The 20,391-nt window shown below is 45.3% G+C and overlaps 1 protein-coding gene across 3 annotated transcripts in view; it reads right to left on the bottom strand.

The window, feature by feature from the left end:
• HYDIN (HYDIN axonemal central pair apparatus protein) overlaps positions 1-20,391 on the bottom strand; it is a 140,746-nt gene that overhangs the window by 13,220 nt on the left and 107,135 nt on the right. For all 3 annotated transcript variants that reach the window (XM_083624818.1, XM_083624816.1, XM_083624817.1), the window contains 17 exons: positions 20,045-20,280; positions 18,737-18,888; positions 18,449-18,638; positions 17,278-17,389; positions 16,763-17,014; positions 13,951-14,093; positions 13,325-13,543; positions 12,354-12,514; positions 11,948-12,072; positions 10,745-10,970; positions 9,759-9,971; positions 7,928-8,063; positions 6,731-6,896; positions 5,948-6,095; positions 5,346-5,553; positions 1,791-2,012; positions 1,403-1,572 (listed from right to left, as the gene is read on the bottom strand). In XM_083624818.1, the coding sequence (XP_083480944.1) occupies positions 1,403-1,572; positions 1,791-2,012; positions 5,346-5,553; positions 5,948-6,095; positions 6,731-6,896; positions 7,928-8,063; positions 9,759-9,971; positions 10,745-10,970; positions 11,948-12,072; positions 12,354-12,514; positions 13,325-13,543; positions 13,951-14,093; positions 16,763-17,014; positions 17,278-17,389; positions 18,449-18,638; positions 18,737-18,888; positions 20,045-20,280 (3,079 nt within the window). The remainder of the gene's footprint in view (positions 1-1,402; positions 1,573-1,790; positions 2,013-5,345; positions 5,554-5,947; positions 6,096-6,730; positions 6,897-7,927; positions 8,064-9,758; positions 9,972-10,744; positions 10,971-11,947; positions 12,073-12,353; positions 12,515-13,324; positions 13,544-13,950; positions 14,094-16,762; positions 17,015-17,277; positions 17,390-18,448; positions 18,639-18,736; positions 18,889-20,044; positions 20,281-20,391) is intronic.

The raw sequence follows: 20,391 nt of genomic DNA on the forward strand, positions 1-20,391 counted from the left end.
TCTGACTCTGAAAGATGAGCAGCTTTCCAACAGTTTGACTTGTGGACCTCAAATATGACTGAAAAGAAGGATTTTTTGGAATAAATATCAAGGAGTGCCAGGTTATAACTCTTTTCCTGTTTTGTAAGAGTTCTATATGTTGCTCAGAAGAAATTTATATTTAAGGTTTAGGTTAATCTTTATGTATACAATGTGACAATTTATACTTTTTACAGCACATTTTAATTGATTTACATGTGACTGATATGTTCTATGCTGATCTGCCTACCCAGATAACTTTTTACTTAATCGTTTACTTAATTATTTATTAACCTGCCTCATCATTTTATTTAATTATTTAACTTGGGGTTATAATGATTTGTATACTGTATTATTTGCTTTCTGGTTATAATATCTGTATCACTGACAACTAAAAGTAGCAGGGTTGCCAATATAGATGGTAAAACTAATTAATTCTGTATCAACTGCCCTGTGTCATGCTGCTTATTTAATCCATGCCACTTATTTGGGATTATTAAGCTACATTTTCAAAAAGCAAATGAGTGTGACAGGGGTTGAACTTCACTGCTCTCCTTTTTACCCTCTCACAGCCTCCACAATCTCCCTCTCCCCCCCCTCTCTCTCTCCATACAGTGATCAGCTCTAATGTCTGTTCCAACTCTCTGTGCTTTTGCTATGTGCATTTTTTCTTGGGCTAATAGCTGCTCTCAGTGGAGAGATGCACAGTGCTTTGGGCTTTGACAAACCAACGCTGTCGACTCTATTGACAATGAACACAAGGGGCCCCTCCCAGGGCAGAGTTGGAGCAGGCAAAGAGAGAGAAGACAAGATCCAAAGTGTTGTGTCACACATTCATCCCTTTCTGACTGCTAATGTGCCTGTGCAAACAAATGGGGCATCACACATTTGTCAACTATCACATCAGGGGTGAGGTTTATACTTTCCAAAATTGCCTTCTGCCTTCAACAAGTGAGGCAGAAAATGGAGGTTGGGACCACTAATGATACCAGCTAGCTTATCCGAAAAAGCCCATCTAAGCAGCTGGAGATCTTCTAATTGCAACCCCAACAGATGCTGCAGATTGAAAGGTTGACAGGGCTGTGATGCCTCTTAAGGATAGTCCGCTGATCTAGGTAGCGTATTGATTTGCCCTTTGCTGATGGGGCAATATAAATTCCCAAGGCAGGCATGGGAACCATTGCCTGAGCAATGGTTAATTTGACCTTCCCTGCCTGTGATTCTTGGTTCTGATTCTCTCACCTTTTGCCCCCCACCCTGCTAGCTCTTTGCCCTGCCTGTAGCCCAACATCACACCACTGCTGGTGCTGTGAACCTGAATTTACCTCCTGCACATCTGGCATGGTGCTCTGTGTCCGCGAGGCACATCATTGGTCCAGCTTACCTTGCATCCTTGGCATCCTTATTCGTGACAGTCAGGATTCGTTTGGAAACGGTCATTCCACCTTGGTAAATGAAGCAGCTTCCAAACTCCACTTTGGTGAGGGAGAAATGGATGCTGGGATTCACAGCTGAGCCTTCTAGCAAACAAGTAAATGTTGGTCCATGACTGATCTGTGAGCACAGAGAGAGGCTGCCTCAGAACTGGTCAGATTAGTTGTCAGACTAATATATACTTGGCTAATTTTATTTTTAAGACAATATCTGATTGTGCTGGGAGTTCTAAGCTTTATTTTTTTATATCCTTGGTGTAAATATTAAGTGGGTGATTTGAAACCTACTTGTCAGACAACAGAAGAAACCCACCACCACCGACCCTAGGTCTTCCTTACCTGCAGCTTCAGCTCCACATCTTTCAAGGTGCATGGCTTCAGCGGGTGGAAGGACAGCAGGACCTCTGTCCGATCCCCTGCTTCTACTACTTCGTTATTTGGAGAGATGGCAAAATATTGCTGCACTGCTTTGGCAAGGTCAAGTTCCCATGAGAAGTTGAAGTTAAATTTGCCAGTATTCAGAATATAGAAATGGCACTGAGCATAATCACTGACTTGCATCTGTCCAGAGCAAAGAAAAGATGCAGCATTAATACTGTTGCAGAGCCACTGCTTGTTATAGGCTTGTCTTACTTTGAGCTAGTGGTGCCACCCAGTGGCGTAGCGTGGGGGGTGCAGGGGGGGCCGGCCGCACCGGGCGCAACATCTGGGGGGGCGTGCTCGCCGCCTCCGGAGTTGCCGAAGAGCCTCGGGCGCAGGCTGTAGCAGAGCCCCATGTCTCGCGGAACCGATGAGCTGTGCGCGCGTCCGGGCTGAAGGCGTCTGGCAGGCAGCGGCTCTCAGCGCTTGCCGCGGTCCCTGCGCGTCAGGGCCGCGGAGGGCGCGCCAGGCAGCCCCTCCTCACAGCCCTGCCGCCGCTGCTGCTGCTGCAGCTGCAGCTGCTGGGCCATGTTGCATTTTCCTCGCCTCTCTGCCCTCCTCCTCCTCCTCCGGGCAAGTGGCGTCGTTTGGGCGGCAGCGCCAGCGGCAACTTGCCTCAGATCACCTGACATGGACCCGCCGCCGCCGCCGTGGCTACCTTACCGTAAATACCCCAGCCCAGGCAGCAGCAAGAAGAAGCTGGCAGCGGCGGCAGGTTAGGGGTTAGGGGGCGCAAATTACTTGCCTTGCCCCAGGTTAGGGGGCGCAAATTACTTGCCTTGCCCCGGGTTAGGGGGCGCAAATTACTTGCCTTGCCCCGGGTGCTGACAACCCACGCTACACCGCTGGTGCCACCCACAAAGTGGTGCCACCCACCCCTAGTTTGGATAGTCACTCCAGAAGGATACCATGGTCGATGGTATCAAAAGCTGCTGAGAGGTCAAGAATAATTAACAGGGACATGTTTCCCTTGTGTCTCTCTGGATAGAGGTCATCATACAGGGCATCCAAAGAAGTTTCTGTGCCAAAATCGGGCCTAAACCCCGATTGAAATGGATCCAGAAAATCAGTTTTTTTCCAAAAGTGCCTGAATCTGGTCTGCAACCACTCGCTCCAGAACCTTGTTCAGGAAAGGGAGATTAGCAACTGGCCGGTAGTTAGGTTTTCCGAATCCAGGGAAGGTTTCTTAAGGAATGGTTTTACCATTGCCTCCTTCAAACAGGCAGGGACCACCCCCTCTCATAAAGAGGCATTGATCACCTCCCTGGTCCAGCCAACAGTTCTCTCCCTGTTGGTTTTTATCAGCCAAGAGGAGCAAGGATCTAGAGTGCAAGTGGTTGCCCTGACCGATCCGAGCACCTTGTCCACATCCTCAAACCTTACCAACTGAAACTCATCCAACACAACAGGACTAGACAGTGTTCTGGAAATCCCATGAGATTCATCTGTTATAACAGCAGAGTCAAGGTCTTGGTAGATGCAAGTGATTTTATCCTCAAAATGCTTTGCAAACAAGTCACAGCGAGCTACCGTTGGTTCTCCAACCTCCTTTGGGCCAGCCTGTAAAAGGCCCTGTACAACCTGGAAAAGCTCTGCAGGAGGACATAATGAGGGTGCAATGGAGGCAGCAAAGTATGCTTTCTTTGCTGCCTTCACAACTACTAGGTAGGCTTGATAATGAGCCGTTACCAGTGTTCAGTTGCATTCATTCAGATCTTTCCTCCACTTGCGTTCAAGATGTCTCCCAGCCTGTTTCCTTGCCCTAAGCTCTGTAGTATACCAGGGGGCCAAACAGGCTCCATGAAGTGGGAGAGGGCAGTCACGGGTGATCGTGTCAGTAACCCAAGCCATTCAGGTGTTAAGAGTCCAATGGCACCCGTGCCCCACCTCTGCACTAGGGTCTAAGCTCCACTGAGCTCAGTTTGATTTTTTTCTCAAGTTGCATGCATAATACGAGCCTTCTGAAGTGGAAGAGAGAAGAGAATTTGTCACCACCTGGAGCATTGCCAAAGAGCATCAGAGTACATTTCTGCAAGGACCTCTCACAGTTTGTGACCCTACCTTTCCTACAAATGAATCCACAATGCTGATGCTTAGGGATCGGCCTAGCCGATTTGCTTGGGGATGTTTCCATCAACACAGCTTGCTGTTAAAGACACTGTTTCTCCCGAAATATTGGGAAATATTGGAACAAGAAGGAGAGAAATTGAAATTGCAGAGTTTTGAGAAATTAAAAGATAAAGTGTGAGACTGGCTTCATTATTATCAAATAAGAGAGGCCTATAATTTGGACAAAAAAATTGGCTTCCAGGTGGAAAAATCAAAATTGGAAACAGAACTGTTAGATCCCAAAACTAAGATACTTTCAAGAATGTATAACTTGCTGTTAAAATGGAATACGCAGGATGAAACGGTTAAATCTGCTATGATTAAATGGGCACAAGATATTGGTCATAACATTATGTTTGCTGACTGGGAACAGTTGTGGACCACCGGTATGAAATTTACGGCATGTAATGCCTTAAGAGAGAATATTATGAAAATGATATGTAGGTGGTACGTGACACCAGTCAAGCTTGCAAAAATATATCATTTGCCTGATAACAAATGTTGGAAATGTAAAGAAAATGAAGGTACATTCTTTCACCTTTGGTGGACGTGCCCAAAGATTAAGGCTTTCTGGGAGATGATCTATAATGAAATATACCTTCCTGAAGAAACCAGAGGCCTTTCTTCTGGGCATAGTCGGCCAATTGGTGCCAAAGAAGGACAGAACTTTCTTTATGTACGCAACAACAGCAGCAAGAATACTGATTGCAAAGTATGGGAAGACACAAGATTTACCCACCCTGGAAGAGTGGCAGATGAAGGTGATGGACTATATGGAACTGGCGGAAATGACTGGCAGAATCCGAGACCAGGGAGAAGAGTTGGTGGAAGAAGATTGGAAGAAATTTAAAGACTATCTACAGAAATATTGTAAAATTAATGAATGTTAAAATGATGATTGGATTGAATAGGGGGTATTAGCAACAAAGTTAATAAGAATATGCAAAAATGAATTGATAATGGATGAAAATATAGAGTTATAATATGTTAAGATATAGAGTTAAGATAAATGAAAGAGGGTAAGGATTTGCTGATTTGATTATCTAAATGGGAATACAAAAATGGGAGGTGTGAGGAGGTCAAGGAAACAAGTTAATGAGCATAAAGTTATAAAAATGGATTTGTTTTTAATTCTCTTTTATTTGTATTTCTTTTTTATGTATTTTTTTAGGTTTTCTTTTTTTTGTTCTTTTCATATGTTCTTTTTTGTAGTTTGTAAACTGATGTTTTTGTAAAATTCCAATAAATATTATATATATATATAAAAATAAAGACACTGTTTCTCAAGCCATCACTATGGAAAATTCTGCAAATTGTTGATGCTTGTTGGAGTCAAGTAGCGATAAGATAATCCTGGGCTCTCACCTCTTGAAAGCTGATCCGGTGTGGCTGGTCAGGGTCCAGCTCAGTAAGCAAACCGCTACTTTCCTGACACTTCACGGACACATTCATGGTGTGGCCAGTGGCTTTGATGTTCAAACAGAGGGGCTGGCTCTTTCTTTTGACATCACAGATCAAGTTGAAGTTTACCTCCCCCTCCAGGTTAGGCATGAATAAGATGCTAATAGGAAGCCTGGTGAGAAAACACCACACATTTGGTTGGGGTTGGTTGCACTGAGAAAACTAGTCACAAGGATAACTGCATCCTGTAGGATGCTGAGCCCTTTCAGCACTGAGGGCTTTTCAAGACCAGTTAACCCCCCATAAAACTGCGGAAATTTGCATGTATATCAATGCATGCTTTGTGCTAAGCCTGTAGCCAAAATCCTTCCCTGTAATGCAGAATGTGAAGTTGCAGGGGAGAAAGGGGCCAAAGAACAAGTGCTTTACAGATAATGCCATGGGACCAGAAACACAAGAATCTTATGAAGGGAATGTCTGGCTCGCTCCCAATCAACAGGGACACCCTGAGTACCAAGAATGTGCCATTCAAGGCACTTGTCATCTAGCTCCACATCCTCCTTTACCTGGAACGAGGTGGGATTGAGCCTTCCATGGGCTGCAGTTTTAGACAGCTGATTCGCCCCTCTGAAAAACGAGAGCCTTCTCTGAAGGAAAAATTGTAGGTCTCATTCTCATTGTTGATAATGTCGATGCTCTCACGAGCCTCGTGTCCTTAGGGAGAGAAGAATAGCAGTGGAATGCTAGGGTTTGAGTCAGTTTGCTAGAGAGAACTCACCTCCTTCCCAATTATATTTACTCAGAATCTTTACTGTCTAAGAGTAAAATGTATTTTTCCCCAATAAAAACGCAAAATGAAACACATTTATCCTTTAAAATTCACATGTCTCTGAATTTTGCAGTGCCAATGCAGTTTTTCAACTATATGTTTAGGGAAGCTTTTAATGTTTAATAGGTTATTGTATTTTAGTGTTTTGTTGGAAGCCACCCAGAGTGGCTGGGGAAACCCAGCCAGATGGGTGGGGTATAAATATATTATTATTATTATTATTATTATTATTATTATTATTATTAATATTAATATTAATATTTATAAACAAAAATGGATATATTAAAGGGAAAGACCATTTGGTTCTTACCTTGCAAATTTGATTTCTTTGTGCACCAAAATACTAAAGAATTTTTATGAATATTTGTTTTAAGATCAAATTGCAGAATGATTAGATTGCACCATACGTTTATACAAATTGTGTGAAATATGGCAAATAGATATTCAGACTGGGAAAATAAGAAACTGAAATGGACAGATCTCTCTCCCCACCCCCGCTGCCTCTCATGTCTGTCCTTACCAATAAGGAGTGAGCGGAAGTTCAGGTGGGATCTTTCCAGAGACACAGCAGGGTCCGTGGTGTGACCAACCAAGAGGAATGGGACAGAAAGGTTGTGTTCAGGGATTAAGAAAGTCCAAAAGGATTCTGTGGTGTCCAGATGTTGAGGGATGAATTCAAATATGACCTACAGGTAAAAAGGCAACTGGAAACATCTGGCACAATCCTGCTCTTGCTAGTGGCAGTTTTATACCTCCTTCCCCCCTGCCTTTACTACAGTGCTTTCAAAAGTATTTCAACACACACACACACACACACACACACACACACACAGCATCACTAAGGACTTCCCCAGTTTTGCAGCCTCTTCCTTCTCTACTAGGAGGCATTGACTAAAAATATTATTAAAACCCCAGGTTTTCCAATAGTCAATAGCTATCATAGCTCCATTGAGGAACTCTCTTTCTCAGCACTCTCAAGGAACAGCACAGGCCTGCTTCATTTTATAAGCAGTTGCTTTGCCCCCGTTTCCATAGTTATGTAGGTCAATAAAGGTTCTTGCTGTTATCGCTGTGTCTTGCCTCATGGAAACCCACCTACACCAGATATATTCTTCCCTTTCCATTTCTTGCTCTTAGTGTGGGTCATGCTGGCAAAATTGTCACACCCATGTTTCCATAGGCTTTCTAAAACAGGGACTCTTTCACTCTTTGGGTCAAGGGCAGTGTGCTCTGTAGTAGTTGCTGCCTGTTTAACTTGTAATTTTGCTGTCTGAAGCAACATTTATATATTCTGTCACTTGTATTTCCTACAATAAACCAAGCTTTCTTTATTCCTTGGGGTGAGAAATTATTGTGGGCATGAGGTTAAGGGTTAACACATAACAAGCACATGTCATAACTCCAGCAAAATATCCTAAACCTATCTTTAGTGTGTGTGTGAATACACACGAGTGCTAGACATGCATGTGGGTTCAAAACACATACTGTTACCAGAATAGATGTGCTTCTGTGTCGGCTTGCTGGAATAAGAACTACCAGAAGTGGCACATGGAACAGGTACATGTATATGACACATCCATATATGTCTCGCCCTTTGTTTGTCTGAATTCCACACTTGCAAGAGGAACAGGCTACCAGGAGCGGCCACACCCTTGCCAAGGAAGACTCAGAGGCAAGAGATGGTGGCCATAACTTGGCATTCCCTCTGCCAACTCACCTCCACTTTTTTCTCTGGCCGGAGCTGGCCTCGCTCCGTAAAGCAGATGAAGGCAGCATAATCTTTGTTCTCCTGCTGCTCACAGACCCACTGGAAAGAGTAGGTGGCATTGGTGGGGTTCATGATGGCAAAGCTCCTACCCAAGACATGGAAGAAGTGACATCAGAGACATGTTAGGCTGTCAGCTAATTGGGGGGGGGGAGTCTAGTTGATTGATCATCTGTCTTTTAAGAAACCAGTTCAGTAACAAATTGCATTTAAAACAAAACAAAAAAATTTCTTCCAGTAGCACCTTAAAGACCAACTAAGTTAGTTCTTGGTATGAGCTTTCGTGTGCATGCACACTTCTTCAGATACACTGAAACAGAAGTTGCCAGATCCTTCTATATAGTGAGAAGGTGGGGAGGGGTATTACTCAGAAGGGTGGTGGGAATGGGTGATTGGCAGATAGCTGTGATGAGCCTGTTGATGACTCTTAACGACTGCAATAGGTCTTACAGGAAAAAGCAAGGGGTGAGAAGGTGAAAAATGGCTTTGTCATGTATAATGAGATAAGAATCCAATGTCTTTGTTCAGACCAGGTCTCTCCATGGTTTTAAGTTTGGTAATGAGTTGCAATTCAGCAGCTTCTCTTTCCAGTCTATTTCTGAAATTCCTTTGTAGTAATACAGCTACTTTGAGATCTTGTATAGAATGTCCTGGGAGATTGAAGTGTTCTCCTACTGGTTTCTCTGTCTTGTGATTCTTGATGTCCGATTTATGTCCGTTTATGGCAGACCAACACGGCTACCTATCTGAAATTGCATTTATGTACTTTTGCATAGCACCAAAGGCCTAGTGCAAGGATATGTGCTTGGTTGTGTTTTTTTTTTGTGGTGAAGTACAACACAATTTATTTCTTAAAGCTATCACTCATTTTAGAGAGAAATACTATTTTTAACATTTGATTTTCTTTCCCTTTACAGTAACAAGCCTATCAGACAGCCACATAAAAAATAAGCAAGTGTGCCTTCATTTTCAGAATGCTACTGATTAAAAGTCTGCCCCCACAAGTGAATCAAATAAACTTGAATTGATTATTCTACTTATCACATCAATATAAGCTTGAAGTCTGGATGCAAATAAAAGTGTCTGATTCACTAATTCAGGATGGGGGTCACTGTCAGCCAGAACTCAAGATATTGGGTGAAGTTATGAAATTCACAAGCTTGAATCCCTGACTCCTGACTTTTATCAGATAAGTGACATGCTTTATATGAAGAAAAACAATGGTAAAGGTTCCCAGAAGCCAAAGCATAAACAATAACAAGACCAATTTATTACATCAATAAAGATACAGCAAAACAACCCAAATAATATTAATCAGAAGAGGGAACACCAGTTGAATAATCCATTTTGACAAATCTTTTTCAATAGTATCTATTTCCTCAACGGTCCTTGGAGGCAGTGATAACATCCAACTACTGAGGATATATCCTTATTTGTCTTGTGCTTTTATGCTGATAAACATTCTTTTTTCTCTGTAGGTGCTTTTCCACTGATGCAAAATTTTCAGATGTTAGCAAATGCTTCCAAGGTAGCCGCTTCAGACCCTCTCCAGAGTCACGACTGGCACTGGTGTGCCACGCAGGAAGGAGAAATAGCAAAAACACAACCATGGAATAAACTGCTGCACCAGCAGCCCCACCATCCTGGGCATGCAACACTGCCAAAGGGAAAGCAGCTCTCTCGGCTAAAAGCCCAAGCCCAAGGGATGTTCCCAGTCACTGCTTAGAACACCTATGACTGTTTGAATGAAGCAGTCAATGCAAAGAACTGACTGGATACTCACCGGGTGTTCCTGACGTACACTCCTATAGAGGTAAATTCAATCACTTTGGTGTTGGCATCCAGGCTCATCCCACCAGGCCCTCGCAAGTCTTGGTTGCGTCTGTGCGCAGTGATGTAATTGGAATCTTCCAGCTCAAAATGACAGTAGGGCAGGAGGCTCTTCGCCTTCACAGCCACAACTGGGCCTTCCTCATCAGGCTTCAGGTTAGAAATACTGAAAGGAAAAAAGACCCAGGTTGACAGGGAATATGAAAATTAATTTCTGGGACTCCCTACCCCACACATGGCATGTGATCCATCTTTTCCCCACAAGGAAACTCTCTTGCTATTTTTCTGCCTCTTTGGCAGTGATCACCACCCTTTCTGGACTAACAAATCCCCATTTTACTCAGTTTCTCACCAAGCATTATGCGGTGAATGCACATTTGCATCTGCTGGCATTCCAAGGCATGAGCAAAAGTTTCACCCGCATTTTGTCCCACTGAGCAGATATATACATACTATTCAGATAAGTTCAGCATTTGACTGGTGTAGGCCTCCACTGCATAAGGCTCAACTACTTGTGGCACTGTCGGGGAGAGTCAAAACTCTGTTGTTGGAGGCCTTCCCCCCCCCCTATTTATGGGAACACTTGAGCCGCCACCATCCCAAGTCCATCAAAAGAGGGCAATGAAGTAAGAGGAAACCTGTGTTGCTGCCTCTGCACTGCTCCTCCTCCCCTGGATTCAGAGAGACAGTGTTGATGCCAGAAAGATAGTGACTATAATTTCTGTGCAGTCATACAGAACAAAGTTCAGAGCCTTCTAAACCTAGGTAATAGCAATTTTGTTAGAAAGTCACAGACCATGCTGCCTGCCTCCCACCGAACACCACAGCAGCTGTGTAAGGAAGCACTCAAGGTGAGAGCAAGATGTAACAACATCTGCAGTGTCGGGAAGATTTGCTCTCTCAGGACTTGTGGATGGCATTTGTGGGAAGTCTCCTTACCTGCAGAGTAGGCGGCCCTCAAACTCTCCCACTTCCTGAGGACAGAATTTCACCTGGAGGGTCTGGGAGCTCTTAGGAAGGATGGTACCACAGTTGGGCTCCATGAAGAAGGGGGCTCCAGTGGCTGCTGGGGACACGTAGGAAGAAAGGCTGTCCACCATACTCTCAAAATGACTGAACCGTCGGCTGGACCCGGTCTTGATGGAAGCAACAGATGGAACTTCCGCTGAGTTGAAGGAAGAATTTGCTGAGACAACTGCTTCTCCTCAATGCATTATTCAAAGCAGCATTTTGTGACCTTCCATTTATTTTCCACATCTGGACGTTATGGCTTGTTATGAACTCATCTACCAGGGCAAACATCTCTGGGACTTGGTGTGCAAGTTTGCCCTGGCCAGTGTCCTTCATGCTCCAGAGAATGTTATGGGGAAGAGGTGATGGCAACAGCAAGCACTTGAGACATAGAGCAAAAATGCCACGTTTAGGGTTGGCCTGGAAGCTGCAGCTTGGACAGAAGCAGTGAAATGGCATAACTGAGTGGAGTTGTCGACTGTGAGCAAGAAGCACCACTTTTAAAAGAACTGTGCTGCCTGTGTGTTTGCTTCTGGGCCAAGTCCTTAGCAAGCTTGGCCTAGGTTATGTGGAGGAAAGCCTTCTTGCAGATAGACCTGTCTCTCTGCTTAGATAGTCAAATGAAGTTGTATTGCAGCTGCTGAGATCTATATTGTGATAACTGGGGAGGGGTGGTGTGCTGCTTTTCTGTTGTGATGCTGTTGTAAAAATTGTCCTGCTTAATGTGGATGCATTTATTGCATTTTAATGTTGTAGTGAAGTTAGGAAAGACTTTACTACAAATGTGCTGGGGTTTTTTAATAGAAAATGTATTTATATGCTTGTGAACTGCCAAAGAAATGTTTTAAATAAGCATACAGACAAGCTAAAAGTTCCCCATTAACTCTCTAGAAAGCATCCCCTGGCAAGTAACTCCCTTCTGGCTGATGCAGCTACTGTTGTACCTGTTGCAACCTGCCCTGAATGTCCCAGGCAAATATATGAACAGTCTTGAAAGATCCAAAAAGATGAGAGGAAAGGGCCAACAGGCAGGGGTGTGTGATGTTCCACAAGCTAGAAGGGAAGGATCTGAGGATGTTCTCAAGGCACCTGAGAAGTGGTGGAGAACCTGAGAAGCCCACTAAGGCTTACCTGTTGCACCTTCTGGGCTGGGGGCCAAAGCCTCAGTAGCAAAGTTGACTGCCCTCCCAGTCTCCTCCATGACCACATTCCAGGTGTATTCTAGCTTCACGTTCCCTGTATTAGACAGCTCCACACTGGTAGAACAAGAGGGCAGAGAGAAAGGGAGGAAATTGGGAAGTGTGGCTCAGAACAAAGGAAATAGAGGAGTCACTGTGCTCTGGTCACATATACTTAATCCTCTTCATCACTACGTAAGTTTGGTGAAAACAAGGTGGCCTGAAGCATGAATCAGCCATGGGAATGCAGGTATATGTGCCCAGCACACTGTAACGTAGGGGAAGCTGGACTCCACTAAAAGGGGGTCACAAAAATAGAAGGCAGCCTCTGAACAAGATTCTGCATATTTGTTACTCACTCGTACACCCTCGTCTGGAACAGCAAAGTGTCCTTGAAGTTCACTGTCTCCACTTCCATTTTGTATTGTGCGTAGTCCACAGTGGCACTCACCCAGAGCTCCAGTTCTCGGCCACTGTCTTCCACAGTCGTGTGAGCAGGTTCCGGATCTGTCTCAATCACCTACACCAATAGCAGAACAATAGGAAGCAGCCACAATAGGAAGCAACCACAAGGTGGCTTGTTTCCAACCTTAAGAACGTAAGAACAGCTCTTCAGGATCAGGTCAGTTGCTCATCTAACCCAGCATCCTGATCTCACAGTGGTCAATAGGAAGCCTGCAAGCAGGAACCAAGTGCCACAGCACTGTCTTCCTCCTGTGGTTTCCATTAACTGGTATTTAGGGGCATTACTACCACCGGCAAGTGGATGGAGGCACAAGGAGAGGCCACTTTGCCAGTGAGATTCAGCAAAGGAAACAACTCATGTCCCAGTTCAGCAAGCAGCTTCAAGATGTCAAGCTTTTGTCTAATCTTAGCTACAGCAGCTCAGTAAACAAATTAGGACAATGTCACAGGTCAGGTGATAAGGAAGTAACTCATTCCAAGCAATATGTAAATCCCAAAAGGACAGGCTTCATTTTCATCACCCATTAGATCTGGGAAGAAAATAGCATTTGTTTCCTTTGACATCTCCAGATGAGAGTGTAGCTCGTGAACCCAGAGCCCAACAAGTGCCAGGTGAGGTTCACATCTGGCAAGGCAGCAAGCAGAAGAATAAAACTGCAGAGAAACCTCCTGAACAGCAAAAGGCTACAACAGGTCATGTGACAAATCCTGAGCTGTACAACATGCGCAACATAAAGAAACTCCCCTGTTTCAATTTGTCTTTGACCTAGAATCCTCTTTCCCTTGATGCAGCCTTGTTCAATTCAGCTCCATCAGTGCCTGCATGAGACCTCTCTGAGCACCTCTTCGCTCCCTTTTTTCTTACCTTCTTCTTAGTTGGGCGTGTTGTCGTGATACTTTTTGAGATGTCCACCCATTTGACAGTGTGGAGGCGATCGTCCCAATCAGGCACTTGGTCAGCTTGCAACTGAAAGGCAATCTTGGTCACCTTGCACTTGATGGCCTGTTCTTTCAGTGTGACGGGGAGGCTAGATTTCAAGGTCACTGTGATGTTTTTGGTGCACCCGCTGTGGAGGTGGCCAACCTAGGGGAGCGGTGTGGAGCACCAGAGAATCAGATGTTGGCAAGATAACCAAGGAGAAATAGCAGGGTCATAAAAGACCTGCATTGATCACTGGACAGCCCTGAAAGTAAACTGAGTGCATGTTGATGGTGACCTGCACTTTTCTCCTAAGGGATTAATTCAGCACTGGTGAAAAGCACAATGGCAGCTTCAGGCTGCAACCTCCCCTGTATGATCTTCAACATGCTGAAACATATTTTCATTCCAGTTAGGATTACATGTGGCAATTCCACACTAAACAATTGTGGAAGCCTGCCCCCACCTTTGGTAACAATGGAGCCTGCAAGAGATAAGTGGGGTGCAAAGCCTTGGGCCTCTGGGAGCTTTGGCAGCAAAGGAGAATTGAGGACAGGGGTGCCTCCACCTACCTGTGGGGAGAAGTGAAGTGGACCCGAAGTCGGCCATTCAAATCTCATCACATCTGACTTGCTGTGGTTGGTTATGGTACATGATGCCTGATAGGACCTGCCAATGTGACAGTCCCCAAACTGGACGCAATCTATTCGGGGAGCTGTGGGGAAAGAGGCCAGGTGTTCTGAACAAGGGCAGCTTTTGTTGCCTCCCAGTGATAAAGACATTGTCACAAGGCGTAGCTTCTTACTTCCCACTTGCCTTCTTGATCCTTGAAGCCCCTTTGCCCATTAGCTCAATTCAAACGCCACACTCAACCATGGTATGCACTGAACGTTAAGAACCCACATCATGGTTTGAACATCCATATGCATAGCTGGCAAACTACGGTTTGGAGCTGCTTGCCTGCTTTTGTTTTCCATCTGCTTAGAACTCAGGTTTCTAAGTTCACAAGTTTAATAATAATAATAATAATAATAATAATAATAATAATAATAATAATTTATTATTTGTACCCCGCCCATCTGGCTGGGTTTCCCCAGCCACTCTGGGCGGCTTCCAACAAAGATGAAAAATACACTAAAATGTCACATGTTAAAAACTTCCCTGAACAGGGCTGCCTTCAGATGTCTTCTGAATGTTTTCGATGCAATGGCCTGTTGGCTATGCAAATAAAGTCTATTCTATTCTTCTGAATGTCAGGTAGTTGTTTATCGCTTTGACATCTGATGGGAGGGCGTTCCACAGGGCGGGCGCCACTACCGAGAAGGCCCTCTGCCTGGTTCCCTGTAACTTGGGCTCTTGTAGTGAGGGAACTGCCAGACGGCCCTCGGAGCTGGACCTCAGTGTCTGGGCTGAACGATGGGGGAGGAGACGCTCCTTCAGATATACTGGACTGAGGCCGTTTAGGGCTTTAAAGGTCAGCACCAACACTTTGAATTGTGCTCGGAAACGTACTGGGAGCCAATGTAGGTCTTTCAAGACCAGTGTTATATGGTCTCGGCGGCCGCTCCCAGTCACCAGTCTAGCTGCCGCATTCTGGATTAGTTGTAGTTTCCGGGTCACCTTCAAAGGTAGCCCCACGTAGAGCGCATTGCAGTAGTCCAAGCAGGAGATAACCAGAGCATGTACCACTCTGGCGAGACAGTCTGCAGGCAGATAGGGTCTCAGCCTACGTACCAGATAGAGCTGGTAAACAGCTGCCCTGGATACAGATTTGACCTGTGCCTCCATGGACAGCTGTGAGTCCAAAATGACTCCCAAGCTGCGCACCTGGTCCTTCAGGGGCACAGTTATCCCATTCAGGACCAGGGAATCCTCCACACCTGCCCGCCTCCTGTCCCCCAAAAACAGTACTTCTGTCTTGTCAGGATTCAACCTCAATCTGTTAGCCGCCATCCATCCTCCAACCGCCTCCAGACACTCACACAGGACCTTCACCGCCTTCACTGGTTCTGATTTAAAAGAGAGGTAGAGCTGGGTATCATCCGCATACTGATGAACACCCAGCCCAAACCTCCTGATGATCTCTCCCAGTGGCTGCATGTAAATGTTGAAAAGCATGGGGGAGAGGACAGAACCCTGAGGCACCCCACAAGTGAGAGTCCAGGGGTCTGAACACTCATCCCCCACCACCTCTTTCTGAACACGGCCCAGGAGGAAGGAGCGGAACCACTGTGTGACAGTGCTCCCAGCCCCTCAAGACTGGGCTTTAAAGGTCCAGAAGGATGTTATGGTCGATGGTATCAAACGCCGCTGAGAGATCCAGCAGAACTAGGAAACAGCTCTCACCTTTGTCCCTAGCCCGCCGGAGATCATCAACCAGTGCGACCAAGGCAGTTTCAGTCCCATGATGAGGCCTGAATCCCGACTGGAAGGGATCCAAATGGTCCGCTTCTTCCAGGCGTGCCTGGAGTTTGCTTCCACTACGGCTAAGAGACTGATATTGATCCACTGGAACCCAGTGGCAGAGCTTCATGCTCTGGCACCGGGGGGCGGAGAGCAGGCAGGGGCATGGCATGCTGCCTGTGGGGATGTGGCGCCCAGCATGGGCTGGGGGGCAGCCGCGATGGCAACCCATCAGGATCGTGCTGCCTGGGGTGGTGCGCTCCCCCCGCACTCCTCTTCCTCCACCACTGCTGGAACCATAAATCTATGGCCCCCTTTAATCAATGGGTAGAATATATGACAACTGTTGCAACATACAAACAAATAGCTCATAGACATAGGCTGTTTATGGATCACTATTATGACATTTGGAAGCCATTTATAAAAAATATAGTAGATTATAAAAAACTGTGTATGTATTAGAATATTAATTTCATTTATATGCCTTTGTATTAGATAAGTATGTATGTCATTAAAGTGGGTTCCCCCCCCCTTTTATGCACCATTTGTTTCATTTTTTTGTTTTCCACTTTATTTTGTTTAATTTAAATATTTTCAATAAAAAATGAATAATATGATAGCCTTCACATCACGAATGTTTACCACATTAGTTGGGTCTACTTATGCATCAGATGTGAATACAGTTACTAGTTTTTATTCTGTAATAGAATTATATTCTTGAGACATAAAAAAAATAAAGTTGGCCTCGAGAGCTGTCCATACAAGAAGAACTATTGTTTGTCTTATTATCCCAGCATAGAATCTTCAAGTTCTGGGTAAGATTTTGCTCTGAGGAAATCCATTGCCTCAATTAACTGTTAATCTGTGATCAGCTAGGTATGGCCAGCACATTTTGGGAGGATCTCTAAACAAGGCAACATTTGTCACCCATTGCTAGCGGTCCCACCCCCAGTTCACTGAAGCACCTCCCCTTTCTCTCACCCTCGGCTGTGTTCTCTTCCAGATGTCTTTCAGAATCAGTCTCCGTAATCAAGCTGTGGATGTTGTCCAGCACAACATCATCCTGGTAGCCCTCGCCCACCATTTGGATGCTGGTCTCCTCGTACTGATTATCCACAATAGAGAGGTGGATCAGTCCTTCAATGCGCTGGGCCAAGGTGGGTTGGAAAACCACATCAAACTCAGCGGACTCCCCATTGTGCAGGATAAGAGAGGCCGTGTGAGGTTTCCTGACTATGAAAGGACAAAGGAAATAGGAGACCAAAATATCAGAATTCCTCCTCCACAAGGCCCAGAGATCTCGGGGAGAAAGAAAAGGCCCTTCCTTTGCTTTTTGCTTACGAGACCTTCAGCTGTACCTCTGCAGATATTTTGTTCAGGCAGCCGTCTCAGTGTTCTGGACAAGGGGCTAAAAGGAAGCCAGTGCCACAGGGAGCCCCACCCACCTTTCCACAGCTACTGTGCCCTTGCCATGGTAGCAGGTATGTGTAATTTACCTCCCTCGCTGGGTTCATTCTCCTCATTCTGAGAAGTCATATAAATGCACTTGGTAGTGGGTCTGTGTTTCAAAGTGAAAGCACAATTTTCATCTGAGATGTTGAGAAACAGCTGGGGAAAGGGACAAAACAAGAAAAGCAACACAGCCATGAGTCCTGGGAGACCATTTAGATCCCGACAGCACCTTGGAATACTATCAAACAGGCAGAACTTTGCCTGACAGCCTTTTCTGTAAATTCTTAACATCCAGATGTTTAAGGTAACCAATTCAGCCTACGCTGCTATGAAACCCTTTAATTCATTAATCTAGGGATAGGAAACTGCTGACCTCCAGGCCAGATCTTGTTCCCAGGATATTTAAGTCAATCCTGCACCGCCCTCTCCCCCTTGGCTCTGGCATGGTCTGCTGTCCCGGCAGATACTCATGAAAGCTTCCTGGAGGCAGCTTTTGAGCCCTTTGAAGAATGAACCCTGGGTAGCTTGAAAAACACATGGAAGAAGAATGCAGCTGGGAAAAAATGGAGAGCTACTTGGACAACAGTGGAGGGGAGGCAGCCTGGGGAGTGACACCATCCACCATCCACCCATTTTCCTGGGCAGCCTCACTCAGCGGCACACCCCAGTGGCAGCAATGGTGGCCAAGAGTTGCTTCCTCAAGGGCTAGCCCTCAGATGGGATGTGTGGCAGAGTGGAAAAAAGAACAAGAAATAAGAACAGGAGGGTTGGGTGATGGCAGCGGAACTACTCTCTCTCTTTCTTTCTCTCGCTCTCTCTCACTCTCTCTCATATATCCCAAAGATCTCAGAAGCACCAAATCAGAGCAGGGCATTTAGAGTAGCTGTCCCTGTGACCGGGGTGGTGGGAAGAAAGTGAAAAGCTCTCCCCGCATGTATAAAAAAATGACTTCCCCTTCCATGCTGACTTTTAAATGCCTGTTGAAAACCTTCCTATTTCCCCAGGTGTATGCAGGCAATACATTCTTCCACAATGGTTAACTGATGCCTCTTTTTCACTTTTCATATGGTTTTTCATTTTTGTTTCGTTTTATTGCTGTAAACCACTTAAATATATTTTAACAAGATATGTATTACTTATTTATTTAGAAAAATATTTATAAGGGCACTTTATGGACCACATAAGAGCAACGTTGCCATGCCCAAAGCTGCCTACCTGGACTAGGATGCTGCCACAGTTCTTAAAGACCAGAGGAAGGATTTCTGTATGGCCCAACAGGAGCCTCCTGAAGAGTAGGAGTGGGTTCCCTTTCTTATTGCGGAGCACAGGGCGCATGATGGTGACCTGAGGGAGGTTGCCATCCCCAGTGACCTCAAAGGATAAATTCCTTGACTTTGCAACCACACTGAAAGTAAGAGACAAGGGAACACATTGCCCTTGGGTGCATGTCTAGAAGATGGCCCAAAGGAGCCACCACCTTTCCATCAGCCATGACTGGGATACCTGGGTGGTGCATCAACAGCAGCCTCAAAAATGCACTGGTAGTTTTGCATGCTCTGCGGTGAGAAGGTCAGGCTTGTGAAGGCATGTGAACGGCTGGCAATGCACATCCGCACTGGTTGGAGCTCAAAGATGTCACTGATCCGGAAACTGGACTGTAGAAACATCATACAGCTGGTAAAGCTTCAAAAACCACTCACAGAAAGCCCCCTCCCTGAATAAGAGGATGTGGAGACTGACAGGACACTTCCTGGACTAAAAATAATAATAATTTTATTATTTATACCCCGTCCATCTGGCTGGGTTTTCCCAGCCACTCTGAGCGGCTTACAGCACATACAAAATTGTAAAACATTAGACATTAAAAATTTCCCAAATGTCTTCTAAGAGTCAGATAGTTGTTTATTTCCTTGATATCTGATGGGAGGGCATTCTACAGGGCAGGCACCACTACCAAGAAGGCCCTCTGCCTGGTTCCTTGTAACCTCACTGCCAGATGTCCCTCGGAGCTGGACCTCAGTGTATGGGCTGAATGATGGAGGTGAAGACACTCTTTCAGGTACACTGGGCTAAGACCATTTACGGCTTTAAAGGTCAGCACAAACACTTTGAATTGTGCTCAGAAACATACCAGGAGTCAACGTAGGTCTTTCAGGACCAGTGTTAGCCTGATTCCTTCCAAGCTGCCGCCAGCTCAGCCAATGCAGCAAATGCTGCCATGACTGATTTATCAATGGACCCAGTTTGCTATGATAGGGGCAAACATATAAGCCTTCCCTGTATTTCTATAACAAGCTTCCACATGAAATTCCTAGACCATTAATTTTATTCTGTTTCAGCTATGTACATGGTGATTTCTTGGGTTAAATAGAGATGGGCAAACTTTTTGCTTACCCCTGAGGACTATATGCAGCCACATATGGTGGAGCGCATGATGGTGGGCATGGCCACTCATTCCTATGTACACTCTTGCAGGGAGAATATAGATGGGGAAAGCGAATCCTCCCCATGCTCCAGTCTTCCCATCGCAGTCATGTAACTTACATGCCCTAGCCAACCCTTGCAGGGAACTGGCTACAGGAAGCACAAGGAAGGGAATCTGTTTTGTGGTAGGCAGTCAGGCAGGGGGAAATAAAAACATCGTATCAAAGCTAGCAGTGGAGGAATATTAGGAAGATTGCAAGAGAGACCCATGATGGCCACCTGGAGCCATGTTAAATAAATACAATCTTAACTCCCAATCTAAGGGGTGGTGGCAGCAGCAGTAGCAGCTACCACACAAAACCACCACAGCACAGCAGATGCTCTCACCTTGGAAGAGATGGACTTTACGCTAAAAACCACATCACAGGGGATTCGGCCAGTGTTGCAGATCTTGAACCGGGCAACTGCCTGGTGCCCAACCAAAACGTTATTGAAGATGAACTTGTTTTCATCAGTCACAAACACACACTCGCATCCTATGGTCTTCAGAACCTGGCTGAGGTTGCTGCTGTTGCAGATTCGATGCTCCTCAAAAATGCTCCCCATGTCATCCATCACAAAACCTTGGGGAAATACAGTGAGGACAACTTAATTACAGATTGAAGTTGAGATAGGACAGAGCAACTCTTCCAAAAGTAATTATTTATCATTCCTTTCACAGGGCTTCAGGGGAA

Source organism: Podarcis filfolensis, assembly GCF_964270895.1.
Source record: "Podarcis filfolensis genome assembly, chromosome: 8".
NCBI lineage: Eukaryota > Metazoa > Chordata > Lepidosauria > Squamata > Lacertidae > Podarcis > Podarcis filfolensis.